General features: G+C 40.1%; 1 protein-coding gene across 1 annotated transcript in view; it reads left to right on the top strand.

Moving 5' to 3' along the window:
- The window catches only part of LOC131434038 (JNK-interacting protein 3), a 520973-nt gene that overhangs the window by 148710 nt on the left and 348689 nt on the right, over positions 1–23574 (top strand). The window contains exon 3 of the mRNA XM_058600669.1: positions 15439–15456. Within this exon, the coding sequence (XP_058456652.1) occupies positions 15439–15456 (18 nt within the window). The remainder of the gene's footprint in view (positions 1–15438; positions 15457–23574) is intronic.

Genomic DNA, 23574 nt, shown 5'->3' with positions numbered 1-23574 from the left:
TTTTTATAAGGTTAAATTTGTTGTTGTTCTTGGTCCGGAAATAGACCACACAGGAACCGGTCGAAAGCAAAGGATCATCGGGATACTTCTTTACCCTTGGAATCTTATTGTCAGCTGAAGGGGTAGTGACAAGTGGGGGTGGTTTTGGATCTGTCTCCATTTTTTCATCCGGAGGGGGGGGGGAACCATTATTATCACACGGAGCTATCTCCGCACAGATTTGATTATGTATGGTGTAAGTGAAATAATCAGAGGATAGCAACAAAATACGAACAATACTTAGCTTGTTCGGCTGCAAAAACAAACGGCCACCAAGACCTTGGTCGATTGCCTCTTCAATAGATGCCTAAAACTCCGTGAGGAAAAAAGCACAATCACAATTGTTTATCTATGGCTGTGTGACGGTGAAAAAACCTCCACGAAGAAAAAGCACGAATCACGATATCTAACTCGGTGCAAAAAAAAACTCAACTCACTCGCACACCCGAGTGTCCGATCACAATCGACACTGCGAAAACAAAAGAACGACCTTGAAAGCGGATTAATGCGGACTGTACTGGACTGGATTAAAGCGAATACACATCCGATCGCGTCGACAGATACGGTGGGAATGACGTTCATATTCTTCTTGTGACACGTAACAACAACAACACGACATGGTCGTGAATGCATCCTGACGTTTTTGCTCTGCCCATTCATACAATTGTTTTGCGGTTGTGATTGGGTGTTCATGAAGTTTACCCAAGCTTTCACGTCGTGCCATTCGCTATAAATTACCCCCGAGTGCATCACATGGTCCATTAGAAGTTGCAAAAAATGCTTCTCAGCATCAGTGTTATACATTGATTTAAATTTTCAGAGCCTTGCAATTTTCTGTTTGTTTTTGTACTGCGACGCAGCTCCGTCAGGCATGAACATTGTTTTTTAATATGAATTTTGTTTTTTAAAAACTACATTAAGTGTGAAATAAACACTTGAATCGCGATGGTATCGTGTTTAAGCACTTCTGAAATCACAATGAAACTTAAATGTTTAAGCTCTTCTGATTCTCTTTAATAAATTTCAAACGGATGAATTACTCCGATAGTGGCTTTGAACAGCAACCTTAAAAAACACAAATGAAATTGTTTTTGAAAAATCACTAATAATTACAATTTTTCCTGTCTGCTGACGTCATCGCTGTTGAAATATTGAAGCACCTCGTTTTCTATCGTTTCGTTCATGCTGCGTCCCGTTTATTTCTTGGCATTTTTCTCGTCCGTTGATTCTCTTGCCTTCGACACAATGTCGCCTTGAATTGGGTGGCTTTGACCACAAGTTTCGCAAGACTGACAACAAACGCACTTTTCATTCCTAGTGCAATCAGGCTTAGCAAGCTGCTTTATCATTTCAGTAATCACTTCATCCAACTCAGTTGCTTTAGTTTTGATTAATTCTGGATCTTCTTCATCCGCCGGGAACCCGAATATTTGCTTTTTTATACCTCTTGATATATCCAAATATTTTTCTCGAGGATAATTAACATTCCGGGTTTTCTTCGTTGATATGTGTCTCCGCGTTGATTCCTGCGATGCCCTTGTTGAAGAGTTCAATGTTGTGTGCTCTTGAATACTCCGCCGCGACTAATGCTTCAGAAGATGCTGCGTTGATTAAAGCTGCTGAAGGTACTTCCTCTAAATCGTATTGCGATGTGGATGGTTATGGTTCCGTTGTTGACTGCCCTTCTGTTTCCGACGTATGACTTTCCTCATAAGCCCGCCTACGACAGCGATCACAAATGCTTAACGTGGTATTCAATTTAATTTTTGAACTTCTAATTTTCCAATTATGGTTTCTATTAATTGGAATTTTTTTCCGGAACACACAAAACCAGGAAAAGATTTACAACACTTTTGGAAAACCATATTGTAGTATTGTAACTGTTTCGACAGAGATTTGTTATAAACTGATATCTGTTCTACGATGCATAGCTACTTATATGTGAAACAGGTAGAATTTAGGTAAGCAATTCGCCGCTACGTACGTTGTACATATGTTTATTCGTGTTGAAGTAATTACGTTAGTTCTACTGTTTAAATGGTTATCTTTCAACGAGAATTTGAAATGTCGAATATATCTGTAAATTGTTTTAGCTGTAACTTCTTCATTTTTCAAAAGGCACGGATGGGATAGCCATCAATCTGTAGGTTTTAATAAGAGCTTTAAAATAAAAATTATCAAAAAAAATCGAAACCCTGATTTTTTTTCTTTAACTTTTGCGGATTATTTTGTGGGACTTGCTCTTTCTTCATTATTGCTTCATTGCACAGTGCCTTGATGTCGTCCAAAAATTCTTTGGATGATAAGCTGCATGGTGGGTCGATACTTTTTATTTCAGTAATATTTGTTTTGTTATTTTTATTAGAAAAATTCAAATTCTACGTCGTTATGAAATAGATGAAATCAACACGGATGGCAATTTTGAAATTTTGAAATTTCCGATCTTCTACCGATTTTTTTTAGATTCTACGGAAAACCTAAAATTAAATCAGAATTTTAGTAGTTATTGCGTTTGGGTTGTGCATAAAAAATGTTCAGATCTTTTGTCTAATACAAAAATATGATTATTTTTAGAGTTTAGGTATATTTATCAAAATTTTTAAGATTGTCAGTGAAATAAATGTTTCAGTTTTTTGTTGTAAATTTTGTTTATACAAAATTTCCATCTAAAGAACTAATACTAGTATAAAGATGTGTTCAACAGCATCACATTCACTTTCGCATTGCCGTTCGCAATTGAATGAGTTAAAGACGGTGCAAACTATAACGTCCATATTGATGAATCTTTTGGTAGGAAAGTTCAATTAACTCTGATAACCTGTGGTACTAAAAAGTGCCTTGAATTGTCATAATCAACAAGATATGCATTTAGATCTGAGATGGTTCTTGGTGTGTAAACTGATGGCTTCAGCTAGCAAAGGTTTTGGTGTGGTTCGCTTCTGGTGTGGTGTCGGGGCCCGTCTGACGTTCACCTTCATTCCAGCTCTCCCACAACTTAACTGCGCAGCGCTTCCATGACGACTGATCCCTTCTGGTGTGATGTAATTGTGTAGCCGGCCCGACTGGAACTGGGTTTCGTGAGGTTCTGCATGTTGCTCTCGTGTGTGTCTTGTTTCGGCAACCGTTGTTCAGCAAATGGTAGGCAAAATGAACTACTGAACTTATATATGGATGCTCTTGTACAGAAGCAGATATCTCGCGTTCTGAATGTCTGGTGCTGTCAAGGGTTAAATCAGACAGGGTTTTGAATAGTGTACTATTAAAAACTTCAATGTTGTTACAATTCACGTTCAATTTAAAAAAAATTCGATTGTATTGGTAGTTAGATTATATAAAACCTTTCACAGATCACTCAGCTATGACCTTTCAAAATACGACAAAGGCAAACGCGACTCAGGGGCTGTCCATAAAAGACGTCACGCTGCAAGGGGGAGGGGGGTGTTTCATAAAACGTGACCTTTTGTGACAGAGGGAAGGGGGGGAAGGTTTTTGGAATGTGACGTCCAATATTTTCAATGAGCGCATTTTTCCTGAAAAAATCTCCACAATAAACGTTTACATTCTATAGGAAAACGTGTATTTGTTGATGTAAAAGCTTCTTCTTGTAAATTCGGAAATGAATGATGCAGGAAATCATTTCTGTTGTGATCAGCAAAAGTGCACGGAAGAGCGACTAAATTAGCGAAATTAATAAATTTTGCCTAATATGAGTAAAAAAGAAAAAGATGCCTTCAAACGGTTTAACTTTAGTTATGCACTGACAATTTTTCCAGTAATTTGATTTTCTAGCATTGATAATAGTATATCATAAAAATTTCTCTTATCTGATTCTGATGCAGTTTATTCAATTGTACTCCATTTGAAAAAGGGCGGGAGATCAAGGATTTCAAACGTAGATCATGCCATGTCTTATCTTGATCATATGTGATTTTCCTCCACCAACATCAAAGCTTATCGAATAATCCAATGATTGAACTTACATAAATCAAGAATCATTTTAGCTCAAAATCACTACACATTGTGTGACGGAAGATCAGTACCGATATTGATCGATGTGATTTAAAATTCACTGATCAACTGATCATGAAAAGATTCTCCGGCAGTGATCTCGTTTTGATGAGGTTTTGGTCTTTATTTTGTCAGCCCTGTATGCTACACTAAGGAAATATTATTCTTTACCTAAAACAATAATATATCTGTGTACCCATTCGTAACCGAATGTTCGAAGTGAGCACACGCGTTTTTTAACAATCGACATCGGTAAGACGAAGGTGCCTATCACAGCAGAGGCTGTAGTATAGGCATTAAATAAAAGTGATAAAAAGTAGCATCCCCGAAAGTGAGTTCTGTCTGTGCACCGGTTTTGTATCAGTATCGACAGTAGACGCTATTGTGCTTTCCTCGGGCAGCAGTTATTTCTATTGTTTGCTACCCGCATCACAGCAGCCAAATCCTGAGTCAAGGTCACGCTGAAGCACAACGAAGGAGTGAAGGAGCAACTCACCTAACAGCTTACCGTGACATACTGTTAAGTATTTTCTCAAACTTTTTCTTTCAACTTTTACTATTCATATATTTTCTTTTCATTTTATTTCTTTCTTTTTCATTTCAAGTGCGGGAGACTTCTTTACTCCCGCACTTTAAATATGAATATTGATGACAGTGGGGGTGTCTCGGAGGAGGGCGAAGCTGAACGAATGAACGAAGAACATTTAGAGGCTGAGTTTGCTTCCGAGATGCCATCTACCCCTCCTATACCATCTCCCCCTCCGATACCATCTCCCCCTCCGATACCATCTCCCTCTCCGATGCCATTTCCTTCTCCGATGCCTCCATCTCCCTTTAAGATATTGCCTGCTCGCCAAAAAGTTTACCAAGACGATGGCTCGGGGGGTCCGTGGGTGGTATACTTCCGGCCCAAATTAAAGTCTCTCAGAGTTTTAAATATTGCTCGGGACCTGGAAAAACATTACTCGGCAATAAAAACAATAGATAAGGTTTCGCCAAACAAGTTACGCGTTGTTGTGTCCGACCTGAAGCAAGCAAACGGGATTGCTACCAACGAGTTGTTCACGAAGGAGTACCGCGTGTACGTCCCGTCTCATGTGGTGGAGATCGACGGTGTGGTCCGTGACGAAAGTCTGACAATCGAAGATCTGATGAAGGACGGGGTAGGCCGTTTCAAAAACCCCGACCTTCAACCAGTGAAAATTTTGGAGTGCAAGCAACCTGACCCCTGACCCCTGAGAACCCGTTTGCAATCTTGCCAGTTGAAGAGGATACCTCTGACGACCCAGGCGAAGGATCTTCCTACACACAGGTTGAAGGAAGCAGGAAAAGACAAAATCTGGCTTCTCCCAAGCTTCCTCGTAAAGGCCTCAGACTGTCCTCTTCGTCACAAAAGAACCAAACGGAAACAAAAAGTGCTGACTCAAAACCGAAGCAAACACCTCCTGGGTTCAAAAAACTTAGGGATGATAAGGAGTACCCAGCACTTCCTGGGGCATCAAAAAACCCGAATGACCCCAAAGCACAACCAGAAAATCCTACAAACGCTGGATTATTGAAATTTTCTGATATCGTGGACTGGATATTAACAGCCTTCAATATTACTGATCCTCTGAAAAGCTTCCTAACTGCTCTACTGCCAACAGTAAGGACATTTTTAAAACAGTTGACTGAACAATGGCCCCTCCTTGCAGCGATCGTATCTTTTGATGGCTAATTTACCACTGAGAATCGAAGATATGATCATTGTGCTTCAGTGGAATTGCAGAAGTATCATCCCAAAACTTGATACTTTCAAACACTTAATACATACTCATAATTGCGATGTATTCTCCTTGAGTGAAACTTGGCTTACTTCTAACATCAACCTCGACTTCCATAATTTTAACATAATCCGCCTGGACCGAGAAGACTCTTATGGAGGGGTACTTTTAGGGATTAAAAAGTGCTATTCACTTTATCGTATTAACCTCCCCTCGACACCGGGAATTGAAGTTGTTGCTTGCCAAATTAAAATTAAAGGCAAAGATCTATGTATAGCTTCTATATACATTCCTCCCAGAGTCTCGATAGGGCATCGTCGGCTTGCAGACATCATAGAACTTCTTCCTTCACCGCGGCTGGTTTTAGGGGACTTTAACTCGCATGGTACAGGATGGGGCTGCTTATATGATGATAATCGTTCTTCGTTAATTCAAGATCTGTGTGACAACTTCAATTTGACAATTCTAAACACGGGAGAAATGACACGGAACCCTAGACCACCAGCACAACCAAGTGCGCTGGATTTATCCCTTTGCTCGACTTCGCTACAGATAGATTGCAAGTGGATGGTAATCTGTGATCCTCACGGTATCGATCACTTGCCGATCATAGTTTCTATCACCAACCGTGGAAGACCATCGGAAACAATCAATGTTCCGTACGATTTCACACGAAACATTGATTGGAAACGTTACGCGAGCTCGATGTCTGAGAAACTAGAAACATCACAGGAGCTTCCACCGGAGGAAGAGTATACATTTTTGGCTGGCTTGATTCTTGACACCGCAATTCAAGCTCAGACGAAACGAGTACCTAGCGCGCAAACTAGTATGCGTTCTCCCAACCCATGGTGGGACAACCCAACCCATGGTTTCAGCTCAGAGCTGAAAACGAAAAAAGCTTCAGCCTTCATCTCGTTTAGAAGGAACGGAACTCCAGATAATTATCGGAAATACGCGGCGTTAGAATTTCAAATGAAAAGTCTGATTAAAGCTAAGAAACGCGGTTACTGGCGAAGGTTTGTTGACGGATTAACGAGAGAAACAGCAATGAGCACTCTTTGGAATACGGCCCGTCGCATGCGCAATCGAAATCACGCGAACGAAAGCGAGGAATATTCTAACCGCTGGATATTTGATTTCGCTAAGAAAGTATGTCCTGATTCTGTTCCGGAACAGAAGATATCCCGCGTCGCGACATTGAATACAAACGAAACACCGTTTTCGATAGTAGAGTTCTCACTTGCGCTCTTGTCGTGTAACAATAGAGCCCCGGGGTTAGACAGAATTAAATTCAACTTGTTGAAAAATCTGCCCGACTCTGCCAAAAGGCGCTTGTTGAATTTATTCAACAAGTTCCTCGAGGGTAATATTGTCCCACACGAATGGAGAGAAGTGAGAGTTATTACTGTTCAAAAACCTGGAAAACCAGCCTCCGATCACAATTCGTATCGGCCGATTGCTATGCTTTCCTGTATTCGGAAATTGTTGGAGAAAATGATTCTCTTCCATCTAGACAATTGGGTCGAAACAAATGGATTGCTTTCAGGTACACAATTTGGGTTCCGCAGGGGCAAAGGAACGAACAATTGTCTAGCGTTGCTCTCAACAGAAATTCAAATGGCATTTGCTCGTAAAGAACAAATGGCATCAGTTTTCCTCGACATCAAGGGGGCATTCGATTCAGTTTCCATTAACGTTCTATCTGAGAAGTTGCATCAGCATGGTCTTTCACCAGTTTTGAACAACTTTTTATATAATCTATTGTCCGAGAAACACATGCATTTTGAGCATGGTGATTTGACGACAAAGCGATTCAGTTACATGGGTCTTCCTCAGGGCTCATGCTTAAGCCCCCTTTTATACAACTTTTACGTAAATAACATTGATGAATGTATCAACACATCTTGCACGCTAAGACAACTTGCCGACGACAGTGTTGTGTCTATTATAGGACCCAAAGCTGCCGATCTCCAAGGACCATTGCAAGATACCCTCGACAACTTGTCGACATGGGCTTTTCAAATGGGTATCGAGTTCTCTACGGAGAAAACTGAGCTGGTTGTATTTTCAAGGAAGCGAGAACCTGCGCAATTACAGCTTCAACTAGGGGGTGAAACCATAGCTCAGGTTTTCACATTTAAATATCTCGGGGTCTGGTTCGATTCCAAAGGTACCTGGGGATGTCACATTAGGTATTTGAAACGAAAATGCCTACAGAGAATCAATTCTCTTCGTACAATAACCGGAACTTGGTGGGGCTCTCACCCAGGAGACCTGATCAGGTTGTACAAAACGACGATATTGTCCGTAATGGAATATGGATGTTTCTGTTTCCGCTCCGCTACGAATATTCATTTCATTAAACTGGAAAGAATTCAGTATCGTTGTTTACGTATTGCCTTAGGTTGCATGCAATCAACCCATACGATGAGTCTTGAAGTGCTGGCGGGCGTCTTACCGTTGAAAAACAGGTTCTGGGATCTCTCATATCGACTGCTAATCCGATGCGACATTTTGAATCCGATGGTGATAGAAAACTTTGAAAAGCTCGTCGAGCTTAATTCACAAACCCGTTTTATGTCCTTGTATTTTGACTACATGGCTCAGAATATAACTCCTTCTTCGTTTGTTCCCAATCGTGTTCATTTTGTGGATACTTCTAATTCTACTGTGTTTTTCGACACATCCATGAGAGAAGAAAGTCGTGGAATCCCGGATCCTGTACGCCCTCAAGAGATCCCAAAAATTTTTAATAATAAATTTAAAGAAGTCGACTGTAATAAAATGTTTTACACTGACGGATCATATCTAGACGGGTCCACTGGCTTCGGTATATTCAATGTAAATTTCACCGCTTCCTATAAACTCAGTGATCCAGCTTCAGTTTACGTCGCAGAACTAGCTGCAATTCAGTATACCCTTGAGATCATTGACACTCTGCCCACAGATCACTACTTCATTGTATCGGACAGTCTCAGTTCCATTGAGGCTCTCCGTTCAGTGAAGCCTGGAAAGCACTCACCGTATTTCCTGGGGAAAATACGGGAACAATTGAGTGCTTTATCTGCAAAATCATACCAGATTACCTTGGTTTGGGTCCCCTCACATTGTTCCATACGGGGCAATGAGAGGGCGGACTCGTTAGCCAAGGTGGGCGCACTAGAAGGTGATATCTATGAAAGACCAATCTGCTTCAATGAATTTTTCAGTTGCTGTCGTCAGAAAACTCTAGCTAGCTGGCAGAATACATGAAATAGTGGAACTCTGGGACGATGGTTACACTCAATAATCCCACAGGTATCGACGAAAGCTTGGTTCCGGGGGTTAGACGTGAGCCGAGACTTTATTCGTGTAATGTCAAGGCTCATGTCTAATCATTATATGTTCAGCGCGCATCTCCGTCGTGTGAGGCTCGCTGAGAGTGGTGTCTGCGTTTGCGGTGAGGGTTATCATGACATCGAACATGTTGTTTGGACATGTGTCGAGTATTGTGATGCCAGGTCCCAACTCATAGGTTCCCTTCGGGCCCGAGGTATACCACCCTTCGTACCAGTCCGCGACGTCTTGGCAACTCGAAATCTTCCTTATATGACTCTCATCTATAACTTCTTGAAAACTATCAATGCTCAAATTTAGTGCTCTCCCTATCTCTTTCTCGTCTACAGCTCTACCGCACTCTTCTTTACGTTGCTGGAAGTATGGCCTGTGTAAACGATGCTTCGGAGCATGCACCTGCCTTGAACTGACTGAGTTGCTGGAAGCTACCCAAAAACGTCACATCAACGTCAGAACACACCAACGAAGCATCCCAATCCAGAATAATCTCTTCATTGCTACAAGCTGAAAAACATGAAGATTCATCGAACGCAAAATGTGTCTAAAAGATGTATGCCACAAACCAATGATGTATTCAAATTTCAATTCAATACTGTGTAGGTCCCACCCTCCCTATGTCCCCTTACTAACTGGGGAGTATGCCGCCCCGTAATACGGCATCCCTTTCTCTCTCCCTAACAACAAGACAATCGGCCACGTTAAGCTAAAGCAAATGAGCCTAATAAAAATTTTATTTGAAAAAAAAAATATCTGTGTACCCCTAAGAGGAATAAAACAGATGATTTAAATGTTTCATCAATTCCAACCAAATACTTTTGTTAATTTATATAATTGATAATAATAAAATAATTCCGATGATTTTGTAGTTTTAGGTATATTTTTTAATCTAATGACAGCATGTCGCTTTTCCTTCATATTTGTATGGTTTGTCATACATATTGAGAATGTATTGAGATGATTTTTATTTATTTTGAATTCGTGACATGTGTGGGGGTCTTTGCTTCTGTGACAATTTGTGACAAAGGGGGGATGGGGAGTCAAAAAAAGCGTGACGTCTTTTATGAACAGCCCCTTATACATGATCCTTTTGGGAGCGGGTCATTGCGCCGAAAGTCGTTTCGCCGAATGCCATTTCGCCGAAAGTCGTTTCGCCGAATAGGTCATTTCGCCGAAAGTCGTTTCGCCGAAAGGGTAATTTCGCCGAAAGGGAAATTTCGAAAACATAATTATTTTTTATGCCTCCTGTATAACTGATGTGGCGCAGCCACATAACCGAAGCCAAGATGGCTCGGCGACATAAAGCCGCCGAGGCGACGCCGGCTGAGTTGGCCGCCGACCCGCCGTCGGAAGCGGCGGCCTCTTGCATACAAACCTGTAACCGCCTCGTTTGCCCGGTCTACTCAGAGCTAGGTTTCTTTGCTTTAGTTAGGTCCGAACGAGCGGTAGCGAGGTCGGATAGCACACGAATCAAATCGATTTGGCGAAGCCGCATTAAATATTTTTTTATTTAGTAAACGGAAAATACCACATACATTTGCTTGGTAGATACCTATGGAATTGCTTCGATGATTAGTAGTCAACAAGTTTCTTTGGGAACTCCGTTCTGAGGTTCATGAATCAATCTTTATTCAAGAAGTACAATTGTAGGTCAACAAAGCGGACGTCACGTTATTATCTTTAATTTGTCTTTATTTTAAATCGATTACCATTGCGATTTTAAGACATTTGTAGGAATCGGCGAAATGACCCTTTCGGCGAAATGACATTCGGCGAAGTGGCCCATTCGGCGAAATGACATTGGCGAAATGACCCTTTCGGCGAAATGACTTTCGGCGAAACGGTTTTCGGCGAAATGGCTTTCGGCGACATGACCCTGATCCATCCTATTTGATTCTCGTTTATACCAAACATTTCAGAAAAGTTTAATTTTGAACTATTTGAGAATATGTCACACAACTGAAAATTTTATCATAAAATTGTGATCATATATCGGATGGTACGTAGCAAAAATTATGTTGATTCGTTACATGCAACAAGAGATATTCATTATCAAAAACTTATCACTCTTAGAGGATAAATTTTAAAAAGGTGCTCCATAGTAAAGTAAGTCGTCTTTACGACAAAATTGTTTGCCAGTGCAAAACAGGCTAATGATATCGTTCAATGTGAGATTTTCACGCGGGAGTATCGCGTATACGTACCAGCTCGCGAAGTCGAGATAGACGGCGTGATCACCTGACTTGCGAGGACGTTCTAAAGCATAGAGCACGTGGTTTTAAAAACCGCTTACTCAATAATGTTAAGATACTGTATTGCAAGCAAATGCGTTCAGTATCAATCGCTGAGGATGGAACGAAGACCTATACCCCATCAGACTCGTATCGGGTGACTTTAGCTGGCTTGGCTTTGCCTAATTACGTCCTGCTGGATCGGGTTCGTTTACCTGTTCGCCTTTTTGTTCCGCAGGTCAATTGGGACATACAACATCCCATTGTTGCAATAAATTCTGGTGTATTAAGTGTGGAGGGAGTCATGCGTATAACTCATGCAGTGGAGACATTGAAAGTGTCACTACTGTAAGGAGGGGCCGCATGACCTCTCGGCATGCCCTGCGTACAACCTACGCAAAGACAAGATGAGGCGTTCACTCAAGCAACATTCCAAGCATTCCTTTGCTTCGTCTCCAGTAAATCTTTTCGCTTGTTTGTCGACTGACGAGAGCGATGATGATGATCCCCTTGGAAGTAAACTGGTAAGCTCCCTAGTAAGTGTTTGAAGGTGTTTTCTGGTTGTTCTCAAAAAATTAAAACAACTGGAGGTAATTGCAAAAATCCGAAAAAAATTGCAAAAGTCCGGAAACCACTTCCTGGGACTTAAAAACCCCCGAAAGAAAGAAAGAACAATCAGAAAATTTACCAGATACTGGGTTTGTTAAATTCTCTGATATCGTGGACTGGATCATGACTACCTTCAATATTTCAGAACCTCTTGAAAAGTCTAATAATGGCTTTCATCCCTACAGTTGAAATATTTTTGAAGCAGTTGACTGCAAAATGGCCCCTTCTTTCAGCGATCGTATCCCTCGATGGATAAGTCACCCAATGAGGTCACGGATACATTCACTGTTATTCAATCTAAAATGTGACGCATTTGCATTGTGCGAAACTTGACTAACTACTGAGATACCCTTAAATTTCCACGATTTTAACATTATTCGCCTGGATGGAGATGATCTTAACGGAGGAGTACTTTTGGGGATCAAAAAGTGCATTTCTTTCTATCGAATCAATCTCCCATCGATACCAGGTATTGAAGTTGTCGCATGTCATGCTACAATCAAAGGCAAGGACCTTTGCATTGCTTCCATCTATATTCCCCCTAGAGCCTCGGTTGGGCATCGGCGGCTCAGTGATATTATAGAGCTCATTCCCGCACCGACATTGGTGTAAAGAGACGTTAACTCACACGGTACGGAATGCGGCTGTCTTCACGACGATAACAGATTAGCTATGATCCATGATATTTGCGACAACTTCAATATGACAATCTTGAATACGGGAGAAATGACACGGATCCCTGCACCACCAGCAAGACCAAGACGATTGGGTCGAAACTCAATTTTGTTTCGCACCATAACCGGAACATGGTTGGATGCCCACTCAGGAGACCTGATCAGGCTGTACTTAACAACGATATTGTCCGTAATGGAATATGGATTCTTCTGCTTCCGATCCGCCGCGAACACCCATTTCATTAAACTGGAAAGAATTCAGTATCGTTGTTTGCGTATTGCCTTAGGTTTCATGTAGTCGACACATACGATGAGTCTCGAAGTGCTCGCGGGCGTCTTACCATTGAAAGGCTTCTCGAGCTCAATTCTCAGACCCGTTGTATGTCCTTGTATTTTGATTACATGGCTCAGAGTATTAATCCTTCTTCGTTTGTTTCCAACCGCGCTCATTTTTTGGGTACTTCTGATTCCACTGTGTTTTTCGACACATACATGAGAGAAGAGATTCATGGAATTCCGGATCATATGCGCCCTCAAGTGGCCCCTTATATCTTTCATAATACATTCAGAATAGTCAACTGTGAGTTTTACACTGACGAATCAAACAGTCCACAGGCTTCCGTATCTTCATTCAGAACATCACCGTTTCGTAAAAATTCAGTGATCCGGCTTCAGTTTACGTCGCAGAATTAGCTACTATTCAGTATACCCTGGAGATCATTGAAACATTGCCCAAAGGCCATTAATTCATTGTCACGGACAGTCTGAGTTCAATAAAAGCTATCCGGGCAACGAAGCCTGGAAAGTTCATCCTCCATATTTCCTGGGGAAAATACGGTAACACTTGAGAACTTTATCTAGACGGTCTTATTCAATATCGTTAGTCTGGGTCCCTTCGCATTGTTCCATTCCGGGAAATGAAAAGGTAGGCTCATTGGCTATGGTGGGCGCATTAGAAGGTGACATTTATGAAAGACCAATCTGCTTCAATGATGTTTTCAGTATCTCTTGTCAGAAAACTCTCGGAAGTTGGAAAACTTCATGGAGCAATGGCGAACTGGGACGATGGCTCCATTCCGTTTCATCCCTAGAGTATCGACGAAACCTTGGTTCAGGGGGATGAACGTGAGTCGCGATTTCATTCGTGTTATATCGCGGCTCATGTTAAATCACTACACTTTCAACGCACATCTTCGGCGTGTTAGGTTCGCAGAGAGCGGTCTCTGAACCGCGGCTTATATATGTATGTATGTCTTTTGACGGATTCTGACTCTAACGTTCCTGGCTTCGGAAATTTTATACTGTCCGCACTTAGCTTGTTGAAACCTAACTAATACTTTTAAAACAACTCATTCTGTCTGGTTTCCAAGGTTGATTACGGTTTTACCCGTTTGCGCAAGAAGCAGAATTTTGATTCGTATAGAACGAAGTCGTCCTGAACTATTCACATTGCACATTCACTGGTTAATTACTTGATTTTTGGAATATACTAAGATATTGATAAGAATAGATATTTGAACTATTTTGAGATAAAATAAGGGGGGTTGTACTCCTTGCCTGTCATGACCTGAACAGGACCCAAGTAGAAGATGATATGATTACCTTATATAAAGGGTGGTTTTAGGAGCTTGCTGAATTGAAATTTAATTAAACACATGCCAAACTATGAAATGGCCAATTTTGTTGTTAGTTTTTATATAATTTCTTGGCATTTAATATTTAAATATGATTTCGGTCATACGTCACTACTTTTCGATCACTTTTTCAATTAGCATCAATCGTTGCTGGTTTATTCTCATAAACCAAAGACTTTACTTATCCCCAAAAAAATAATCGAGGGGTGTCAAATCACACGTCGTTCCTGAAGTTTAACGCACGGTAGTTGATACAGCTGTGGAGGGTTCATATTTGCCCTTGGCGTCTATCGCACAGTGATTGTTACGCTGAGTTGGGGGATGTTGGTTGCCCGGGAAGGAATTTCTGTCGCCAAGGATGCAACGTTTTGAAGGCTAATGATAGTTCGGCCAAAAAACCAGCTAAATTTATTTTGTTGGTTGATTGTATATACGCCGAACGAAAACAGAGATCAACCGTCATAGCATAATAAAAGAAAGCAAAATCACTTTAGTAACTTTTTCTACAAATGTCGGATTGTTCTGCGGTCTTCGAAGGTTTTCCTCCTACAAAAATAACATATGCACTGATATTTGGAGTTAGTATGCTGATTTCCAGCCGATTTTTTATAAAAAGTGAATTTCTCCATACTAAATCCCATACAAACTTCAAACCTCGGGCACGAAAATATAGTTTCTCCGATCGAGCTAAAATTTTGCATGGTGCTTATGGGACCCAAAAAGTATACGAAAAGTTTGGTGGAGCTGAAGTCAATATCTTATCCTACCCTAATGAGCACTTACCAATACTTGATTGGCGACCGGGTTAAGTACAAGAGGAATGTGCCATCTGAGCCAATTAGTTCTGATTACCGTTTAATTTTTTGAATTTGTACCCCTCATTAAAGCAAAATACATTCTTGTTAAACTAAAAATGAATCTGCTTGATGTTGACAATGTTCTATTTTAGTAATATGATTTGTTCATAAATTCGTATACTTTTACAGAAATTTATTATTTTATTGAAATGTTAATATGTACCACTATTTGGTAGATTATGTGCGTTTTATTTCAAAGAAGGGCTATACAATTTCTGGCTTGCATCGTACACCTTAGAAATAACAAAAATCTGAATTATTAACAATATTTCTTCTATTTTTTCCAGCAAACGATAACTTTTTTGGTAAGTTAAGTTTTTCTGATTCATAAGACAAAGTGTGTATTACAAAACCTTATCATACGCATCGATTTAGTTTTACAGTGTTTTTCTACCACGATATCTGCACGATCAATAAAAGAAGTACTCAGACATTAAAATTCTAAAATACATCAAGTTTATGGTTATTATGGTAAAAGCGTATGCTACCATATACCCCCCATCAAAAGACATTGCTGCGTTTTCTGAATACTAGAAATAAAAACAGAGAACCTAGAGTGGCATGGATTCAAGGCTTCAGTCTTTTTCAAGGATGCATGAATCAATAATGTCTGAAGGTAGCTCACAGGGGCGCAACGTTGCTAGCATTGTGGAAGTCTTTGACCCGCCTGCCCAGTCCTCCTTTTGCAGCCTGCGTTCTTCAGTTATCTCGGTCCTGCGGGCGGTTGCGGTGTAGGGACTTCCAAAATTTGCTCCTTATAAAGTATTCATGACCTACCAGTCGTTCAAGCGCTGATTAGTATTCTGGTTCCAGTTTGATGCCTTCAATGTACTGGGACGCACCGCAGTTGGTATCATGGAGTTGGCTGCTCGGATATCCATGGAAGTTGTCCATCAATGTCACCTTCCTTTTCTGAGCAGCCCAGTGTATTGTCGGTAGCGGCTTCCCATCCGGCTAAGAATAACGCTACGGTCCACCTGTACCGGTGGTATAAGGCCACCAAACAGGTAAGCCGTGTAGCATCCGGCGGAATTATTTTCTACCAAGAATTGAACCACTGGTTTCCTGTTCCATGTCGTAAAAGGCCACAAAATAGTAACTCCTAAGTCAAGGTGTATTTCCGTACCGATGACTGACAGGAGGTTAAACAATGCAGTCGTGAACGGAATATCTTGGGTATTTCCCTTACTGTGTTACGCGAAGCTCTAGCATATTGGACGATTTCATTCTTCGCAACTCGTGGGATTTAAATGATTAAAACATTTAAGATAATTCATCCATGGTTCGCTATAGGCGGTTATAAGCCAATATATTTGGTTTCTTCTAGTTGTTGTACGTTAAGGCTGGAGATGGATTGTTCATTATATTAATTCATAATGGTTAGAGTAGCACAAATCAATCTCCATCATAAACGTTAAACAACTCTGAATTAATCCAGACTTCTGCAAGAAGGTAAAGCTCCTATAGCTTTGGTTCAAGAACCATATTTCCAAAAGGGAAACTACTACGTTTTAAAGTTGTTAAACCCAGTCTTCGTTGTCTTCAACAAGAACGGTATGACTAATCCACGTGAAATGCCGCGAGCATGCATACTTGCAAATAGTGCTCTCGATGTTTCCCTCATATCGGAGCTCACAACTCGGAATATTTGTGCTGTCATAGTTGGTGTGACTATTGATGGCATAGACAGGAAATATGTCTATTGTTCGGCATATTTACCGCATAATCAGCCTTTGCCAAGCGTACTTCAAAAAAGTTGTATCATACTGCAGCAACAGTGATTTACCGCTTATAATCAGCAGTGACATCAATGCTCACCATATCATTTGGAGCAGCACACATATAAATTCGAGAGGCACTGATTTGATGGAATTTGTGAGCAGTACAAACCTGCACATAGTCAATGCAGGAAATCGTCCAACTTTTGCGAAATCTGGACGAGAGGAGGTTTTGGACGTAACTCTTTGCTCTGATAGAATTGCGTATGAGTTGATAAATTGACTCGTCTCCGATGAGCTGGAACCATCGTTATCTGATCATAAGTACATCTTTTTTAATCATTCAAACGTTAAATTTTATATTGTCACATATCTTAATCCCAAATCTACAAACTGGGACCTCTATGAAGAGGGCTTGGCGACTAGATTTTACGGCTACCAATCAACAGTTGAAACTCCAATTGATTTGGAAATGTTGTCGATGAGGCAAACTCACTCATAGTTGCAGCATATGAAGAGGCTTGTTCACTTCGGATTGTGCAAGCTACTAGAGGAACTCCTTGGTAGAATGCTGAACTTGCTAGAATAAGGAAACTATACAGAAGAGCTTGGGACCACCGACGCAGAGATGGGTCGGAGGCATTCGTATCGGATCGAAGGGCTTACGAAAATTCTCTTCGATCGTCTGAGCGAAGTGGTTGACAAAGCCTTTGCACACATGTCTCTAGTCTCAACGAGGCTAGCAGATAAAATACGTTACTTTCGAAATCTAAGGGCTTTAATGTCAGTTTCTTAAGAACTCCCGATGGCGAGTACTTGTCTGATAAGGGTGATGTACTTCACTATCTTTTTAACACTCACTTTCCAGGATGTATGAGATTTTTTCGGGTTGTTACGATTCTTGGGCCCTTTCTCGAAGAATTGTGACGATTGAATCGGTCAAATGGGCAGTTGAGAGTGTTGCTTCGTACAAGTCTCCTGTAAAGGATGGATTTTTCCCAGTGTTACTGAAGAAAGGGTATGAACATTTCAAACATGTTTTGAAGAAAATACTTACTTTTAGTCTTGCGGCAGAATATATATCAAGAGCTTGGCAGAAAATAATTGTCAAATTTATTCCCAAAGGCGGTCGCGACACTTACGAGGAAGCGAAGAGTTTCAGGTCTATCAGTCTTAGCTCATTTCTTCTTAAAACAGTGAAACGCATAGTCGATCACTATATCAGGAATGTTAGTTTGGGCGTGCATCCGCTACATGTAATGCAACATGCTTACCAGCGTGGAAAGTCCACTACAACCCTGTTACATGATGTTGTGTACAACATTGAAAAAGCTTTTTAACAAAAGCAATCTTGCTTGGGAGTTTTCTTAGGTATTGAAGGTGCCTTTGATAACGTGTCTTTCAATTCAATTCTGGAAGCAGCCCGTGGTCATCACATACCATCAAGTATCACAATTTATATACACGCAATGCTTAGCATTAGTGAAATGAGGCTAGCAATCGACTTCTTTGTTCATCGCTTCGGCAAGCAGAGATTAGAAAGCTGAGTGTCTGTGAGTGTCCTCAAGGTGGTGTACTGTCCCCACTTTTATGGAACCTAGTCGCTAATAGTTTGTTAAGGAAACTTAATAACCTTGGATTTCTGACTTATGGTTTTGCCGACGAGTATCATATGTTGATGACTGGTATAAGTATTAACACTCTCTTTGATTTAATGCAGCAAGCCCTGCGATCTGTTGAACAATGGTGTTGTCAGGTTAGATTATCAGTAAATCCGGGCAATACATCAATGGTGGTTTGCACTCATCGTAGGATAATCACAGAAGCTCGTTCGTTACAGTTCTTCAGTTTAGAGGTCACTGTGGTTGATCAAGTTTAATACGTCGGGGTTATTCTTGATTCAAAACTGAGTTTGTCTGTTCACATTGACTTCAGGATTAAAAGAGCTTGCAATGCAGACGAGCTTCTGTAAAATCATGGAGACTCAAAACCAGATACATTCATTGGATCTACACAACTATTGTTAGACCAATTTTAGCATATGGATGTCTTGTATGGTGACAGAAAGGAGAAGTCGCGACAGTTCAGTCAAAGCTACATCATCTCCAAAGGATGGTCCTAATGGTGATGACAGGAGCATTAACGACAACTCCTACTGCTGCTCTAGAGGCACTGCTGTGTATTTAACCACTACATGTGTTCCTAAAACTAAAAGCATTATCTTGTGCATACTGTTTGGAACAGTAACCCTATAGACTATGCTACTAGCCACACTCGCTTGTGGTCTCAAGTGGTTACGTGGGATGAGTATTTACTCGCTCCTAGGGACCTAACTCTCACATGCAGTTTTCCTTTCAAAACATTCAATGTGAGTTATTCTCCTCGTGAGGAATGGTTGACTGGTTATTTGGAACGACAACTTGATGAACACATCAAGTTTGTTATACGGACGGTTATCTGTTGAATGGTCGTGCTGGTGCTGGTGAAATGAGGCTAGACCAGTCTCATTCACTTGGTAAATACTGTACTGTGTTCCAAGCAGAAATCGTTGTTCTATCGTTTATCACCCTATGTGGTAAGGAGCTATAGTCAGAAGGGTTCATCGTTCTTCTTGGAGTGAATGAATTCTTTCTTTATTTACCTTAAATAGGTTTTAAGCAGATTGGTTGGCATCTTTTATGGGGTGCCGAATTTACTTCTGCTCATACATACTGCGAATCATTCTGCATTCTTCCGAGAATGCAAAATGGTGTCACTTTTGTAAAATCTCTAAATCCTCTCGAGGGTTGGAGGTTTTATTAATCGTTCATTTTGGCACCTGCAGATCGTTCACCATCCTTGGTTGGATGCAGAACGATTTATTTCTTTATGTTTTGTGTTGTTTTCCCACCTCACCCTCTTCCCGATTCTCTTCCATGCTCCTTTTATCCTTCACTTCCCATCAGGATGTTGATGAAATGCTTCGGCAAGACACGAATCTAGAAAATAACAAGGGGAACGTGCCACTTGAGAAAAATAGTTATGATTCCTGATGTTACCATATACCCCCATCAAAAGACATTGCTGCGTTTTCTGAAAACTAGAAATAAAAACAGAGAACATAGAGTGGCATCGATTCAAGGCTTCAGTCTTTTTGAAGGCTGCATGAATCACTAATGTCTGAAGGTAGGTCACAGAAGTGCAACGTTGCTAGCATTGTGGAAGTCTTTGACCTGTCTGCCCCAGTCCTCCTTTCGCAGCCTACGTTCTTCAGTTGTCCCGGTCCTGCGGGCGGTTGCGGTGTAGGTACCTCCAAACTTTGCTTCTTGGAAAGTATGCATGACCTACCAGTCGTTCGAGCGCTGATTAGTATTCTGGTTCCAGTTTGATGCCTTCAATGTACCGGTCACTGAAACGCGCCGCAGTTGGTATCATGGAAGCCTCTGAGCACCTCGCTACAGTCGTGTCAATGCAGCCAGCTCTCACCAGCTCTCCCAGTCCTGTGTGCGTGAGTGGCGAAGAGATCTTCCAACCGCAGTCGGCAAGTATATAAGCAACCTGGACAATTCATGTACTGACTGCTTCCCTGCTTATAGCTCGAATTCTTTCATCCTGGCAAGGTCATTGCATATTCAACTTCATTACCAAATCGTCAGTAGTATGAATACATGTCTGGATGAATACCTGTTATCAAGTTCGGATGAATGTTTCGATATCATCGCCTTGACAGAGACTTGGCTGAGTGAAAGTACTTTGTCTTCACAAGCATTTGGTGCGAACTATGATGTGTTCTGTTGCGATCGTGGTTCCACCGTCGTTTGAAAGCGCAACTTATAACAAACGTTTCTGGTAGCAGTGTCGAGCCTGTATGGGTACAAATTTGCCTGCACACATCTTCCTTATTTCAGTCTTAACCTATTGCTTCAAGTGAATTACTTCAATAAAATAAGCACAACAGAATTCTCGATCTCTGCTTTTCAAGCAAATCCGATTTTCCACCCTGTATTTCCGCAGCAGCAATTTCTTTCATGAAATCCGTTATACATCATCCTCACCTGCACATTGTACTTGAATCAAATCAAACGATGGATAACTGTAAAATTTCTCAAACCGTCAGATGCAATTTTAAATGAGCCGACTACAAAAGTATTGTTGCATTTCTTTCAAATGTAGACTGGACTGAAACTCGACAAAGATGATATGAATTTTGCAGCTCAAACCGTTTCCAACGTTCTGATTTATGCAATTGAGCAATATGTGCCAAAGGAAATCAGTCAGCTTTTCAGACAAGCACCGTGGCAATCCGCTGAGTTACAAAGACTAAAAAGTTTGAAAATAACAGCTCTAAGGAAATATTCAAAGAAAGGTGGTTTTTTACTCAACTAACCGTTTTACTTAACCAACTATTTACGCAGTAACCCAAATCTAATCTAAAGTCGTTCTGGAAGCACGTTAATGAGCGAAATGAAGAGGTAGATCTTCCTTTGTCTATGTACAACAAAGATCAACCGTCTTGAAGAGATGTTCCAGTGGTATTGCACAACCCTTATGTTAACTGTTTTAACAGTCAGTCACGACTGGAGCAGACAGAGAGAATATCGACAACTATTGTGGCATTACCTTACTTAGTGCAATCCCAAGTTATTCGAATTGGTTGTTCTGGAGCCGATTTTCAAATACTGTAAGCAATACAACGTAGAAACTGAGCATGGATTCATGCCGAAACGCTCCACCTCTACAAATCTATTAAGCATTATGACGTTTATAACAGATGCTATGTCAAATGGTCTTCAAACGGACGTTTTATATACGGACCTCTCCGCTGCTTTTGATAAATCACGCCACTTCACAGATATCTACTGTTTGAAGTCTCTACTGCTCGCTTGTACGTTCAACGCTCGAATGTTGTTCGGTGGTATGGAACCCACTCTACCGTAATGGAAATCTCAAAATCGAATCAATACAGTGCAGATTTGTTCATTTCGCTCTTCGCCAGTTACCATGGAATAACCCTCATCAGCTGCCGAGTTATGAAAGCTGCGGACTGCTTATCGGACTTGGTACTCTGAAAGTGCTATGTGATCTGTCCCGTGCATTGCTGATCGTTTTGTTGAACAATGGCGCTCCAGCATGTTTAATTCGTCTACTGTGGCGTGTTGAGCAGACGTGTATTTGTTGTGCTCGTTACGAAAATTAGGTGTTGCTTCTCAATATCAACGTGTCGTGATAAACAGTCCTTCTCAAGACTTATACAAACTAGGATTCTATTTCCAGGACTCTCTTCCGGTTTATCCAAAGCCTCCTAACAATAGAACAATAAAAGGCATCGTAAATATAGGTTCTATTCCTTTGAGAAATGCTAGGTTTATTAAATGATCAAAGTACTGACGAAATTAAAAAAAGAACTGAAGGATTTGTTTTATCCCGAGTTGATGGTTCAATACTTACCTATTTTACAAGCCGGTTGTAGTAGGTTCGAGCCCGATTTGGATGGATTCTTAGTGTCAGTAGGATTGCAGCACTAGCCGCGTAATTAGTCTGTACGCTATCAAGCTATCAATCACCTGCGAAGACATAATAATTATAATAATTATAATAATAATAATAATAATAATAATAATAATAATAATAATAATAATAATAATAATAATAATAATAATAATAGTAATAGTAATAATAATAATAATAATAATAATAATAATAATAATAGAAATACTAATAATAATTATAATACTAATTCTAATACTAATAGTAATACTAATTATAATACTAATACTAATACTAATACTAATACTAATAATAATACTAATACTAATACTAATACTAATACTAATACTAATAATAATACTAATACTAATACTAATACTAATACTAATACTAATACTAATACTAATACTTATACTAATACTAATACTAATACTAATACTAATACTAATACTAATACTGATACTAATACTAATACCAATACTAATACTAATACTAATACTAATACTAATACTAATACTAATACTAATACTAATACTAATGCTAATACTAATGCTAATACTAATGCTAATACTAATACTAATACTAGTACTAGTACTAATATTAATGATAATACTTATACTAATACTAATACTTATACTAATACTAATATTATTATTAATATTAATACTAATACTAATGCTTATACTAATACTAATACTAATTGTGACGACATACGACTTAAGGAAAAGGTTCTTCGACGTTTCGTTAAAGAATGATGTTTTATTTCATAAAATTTCGATTTTGTTTAATCTACCGAGTGTAATAGTCTGTGTGAGAGTCGAGAAGTTTTGAGATATTGGTAAATTGTTTAAGTATATAGAACTGTTTGGAGAAGGCTAATTATTTATTGAATATCGCCCAAGCTGAGACGACGGGAAGTACAATCGAAAGCAGGCAGCGCGCACATTAAAATATTTATTTTCGCCTCCTTACTTCGCTATGCGCTGTAAACAGTTTAAGTATTTCAAGTGTTTGAAGTGCGAGCATAAAATTTGAAGATAAGATTAGGGTGCTGATGCACCAAATCAAAAGATCGAATGTGCTACAATGTATGGCTGGGTTTCGTACAAAGTAACTTCTTGAAGGGCTTACAATGTATAGGGGGCATTCCACGCAAAATAAGCCACCAAAACTAGAAATCTAAAATATTCGACACGTGTTTTGTTGTACGTGGAATTTTCGAGATATGATTTTTTGAAG

This window comes from Malaya genurostris, chromosome 3 (genome assembly GCF_030247185.1).
Source record: "Malaya genurostris strain Urasoe2022 chromosome 3, Malgen_1.1, whole genome shotgun sequence".
Taxonomy (NCBI): domain Eukaryota; kingdom Metazoa; phylum Arthropoda; class Insecta; order Diptera; family Culicidae; genus Malaya; species Malaya genurostris.
This window is presented reverse-complemented; position numbering and strand designations above follow the sequence as displayed.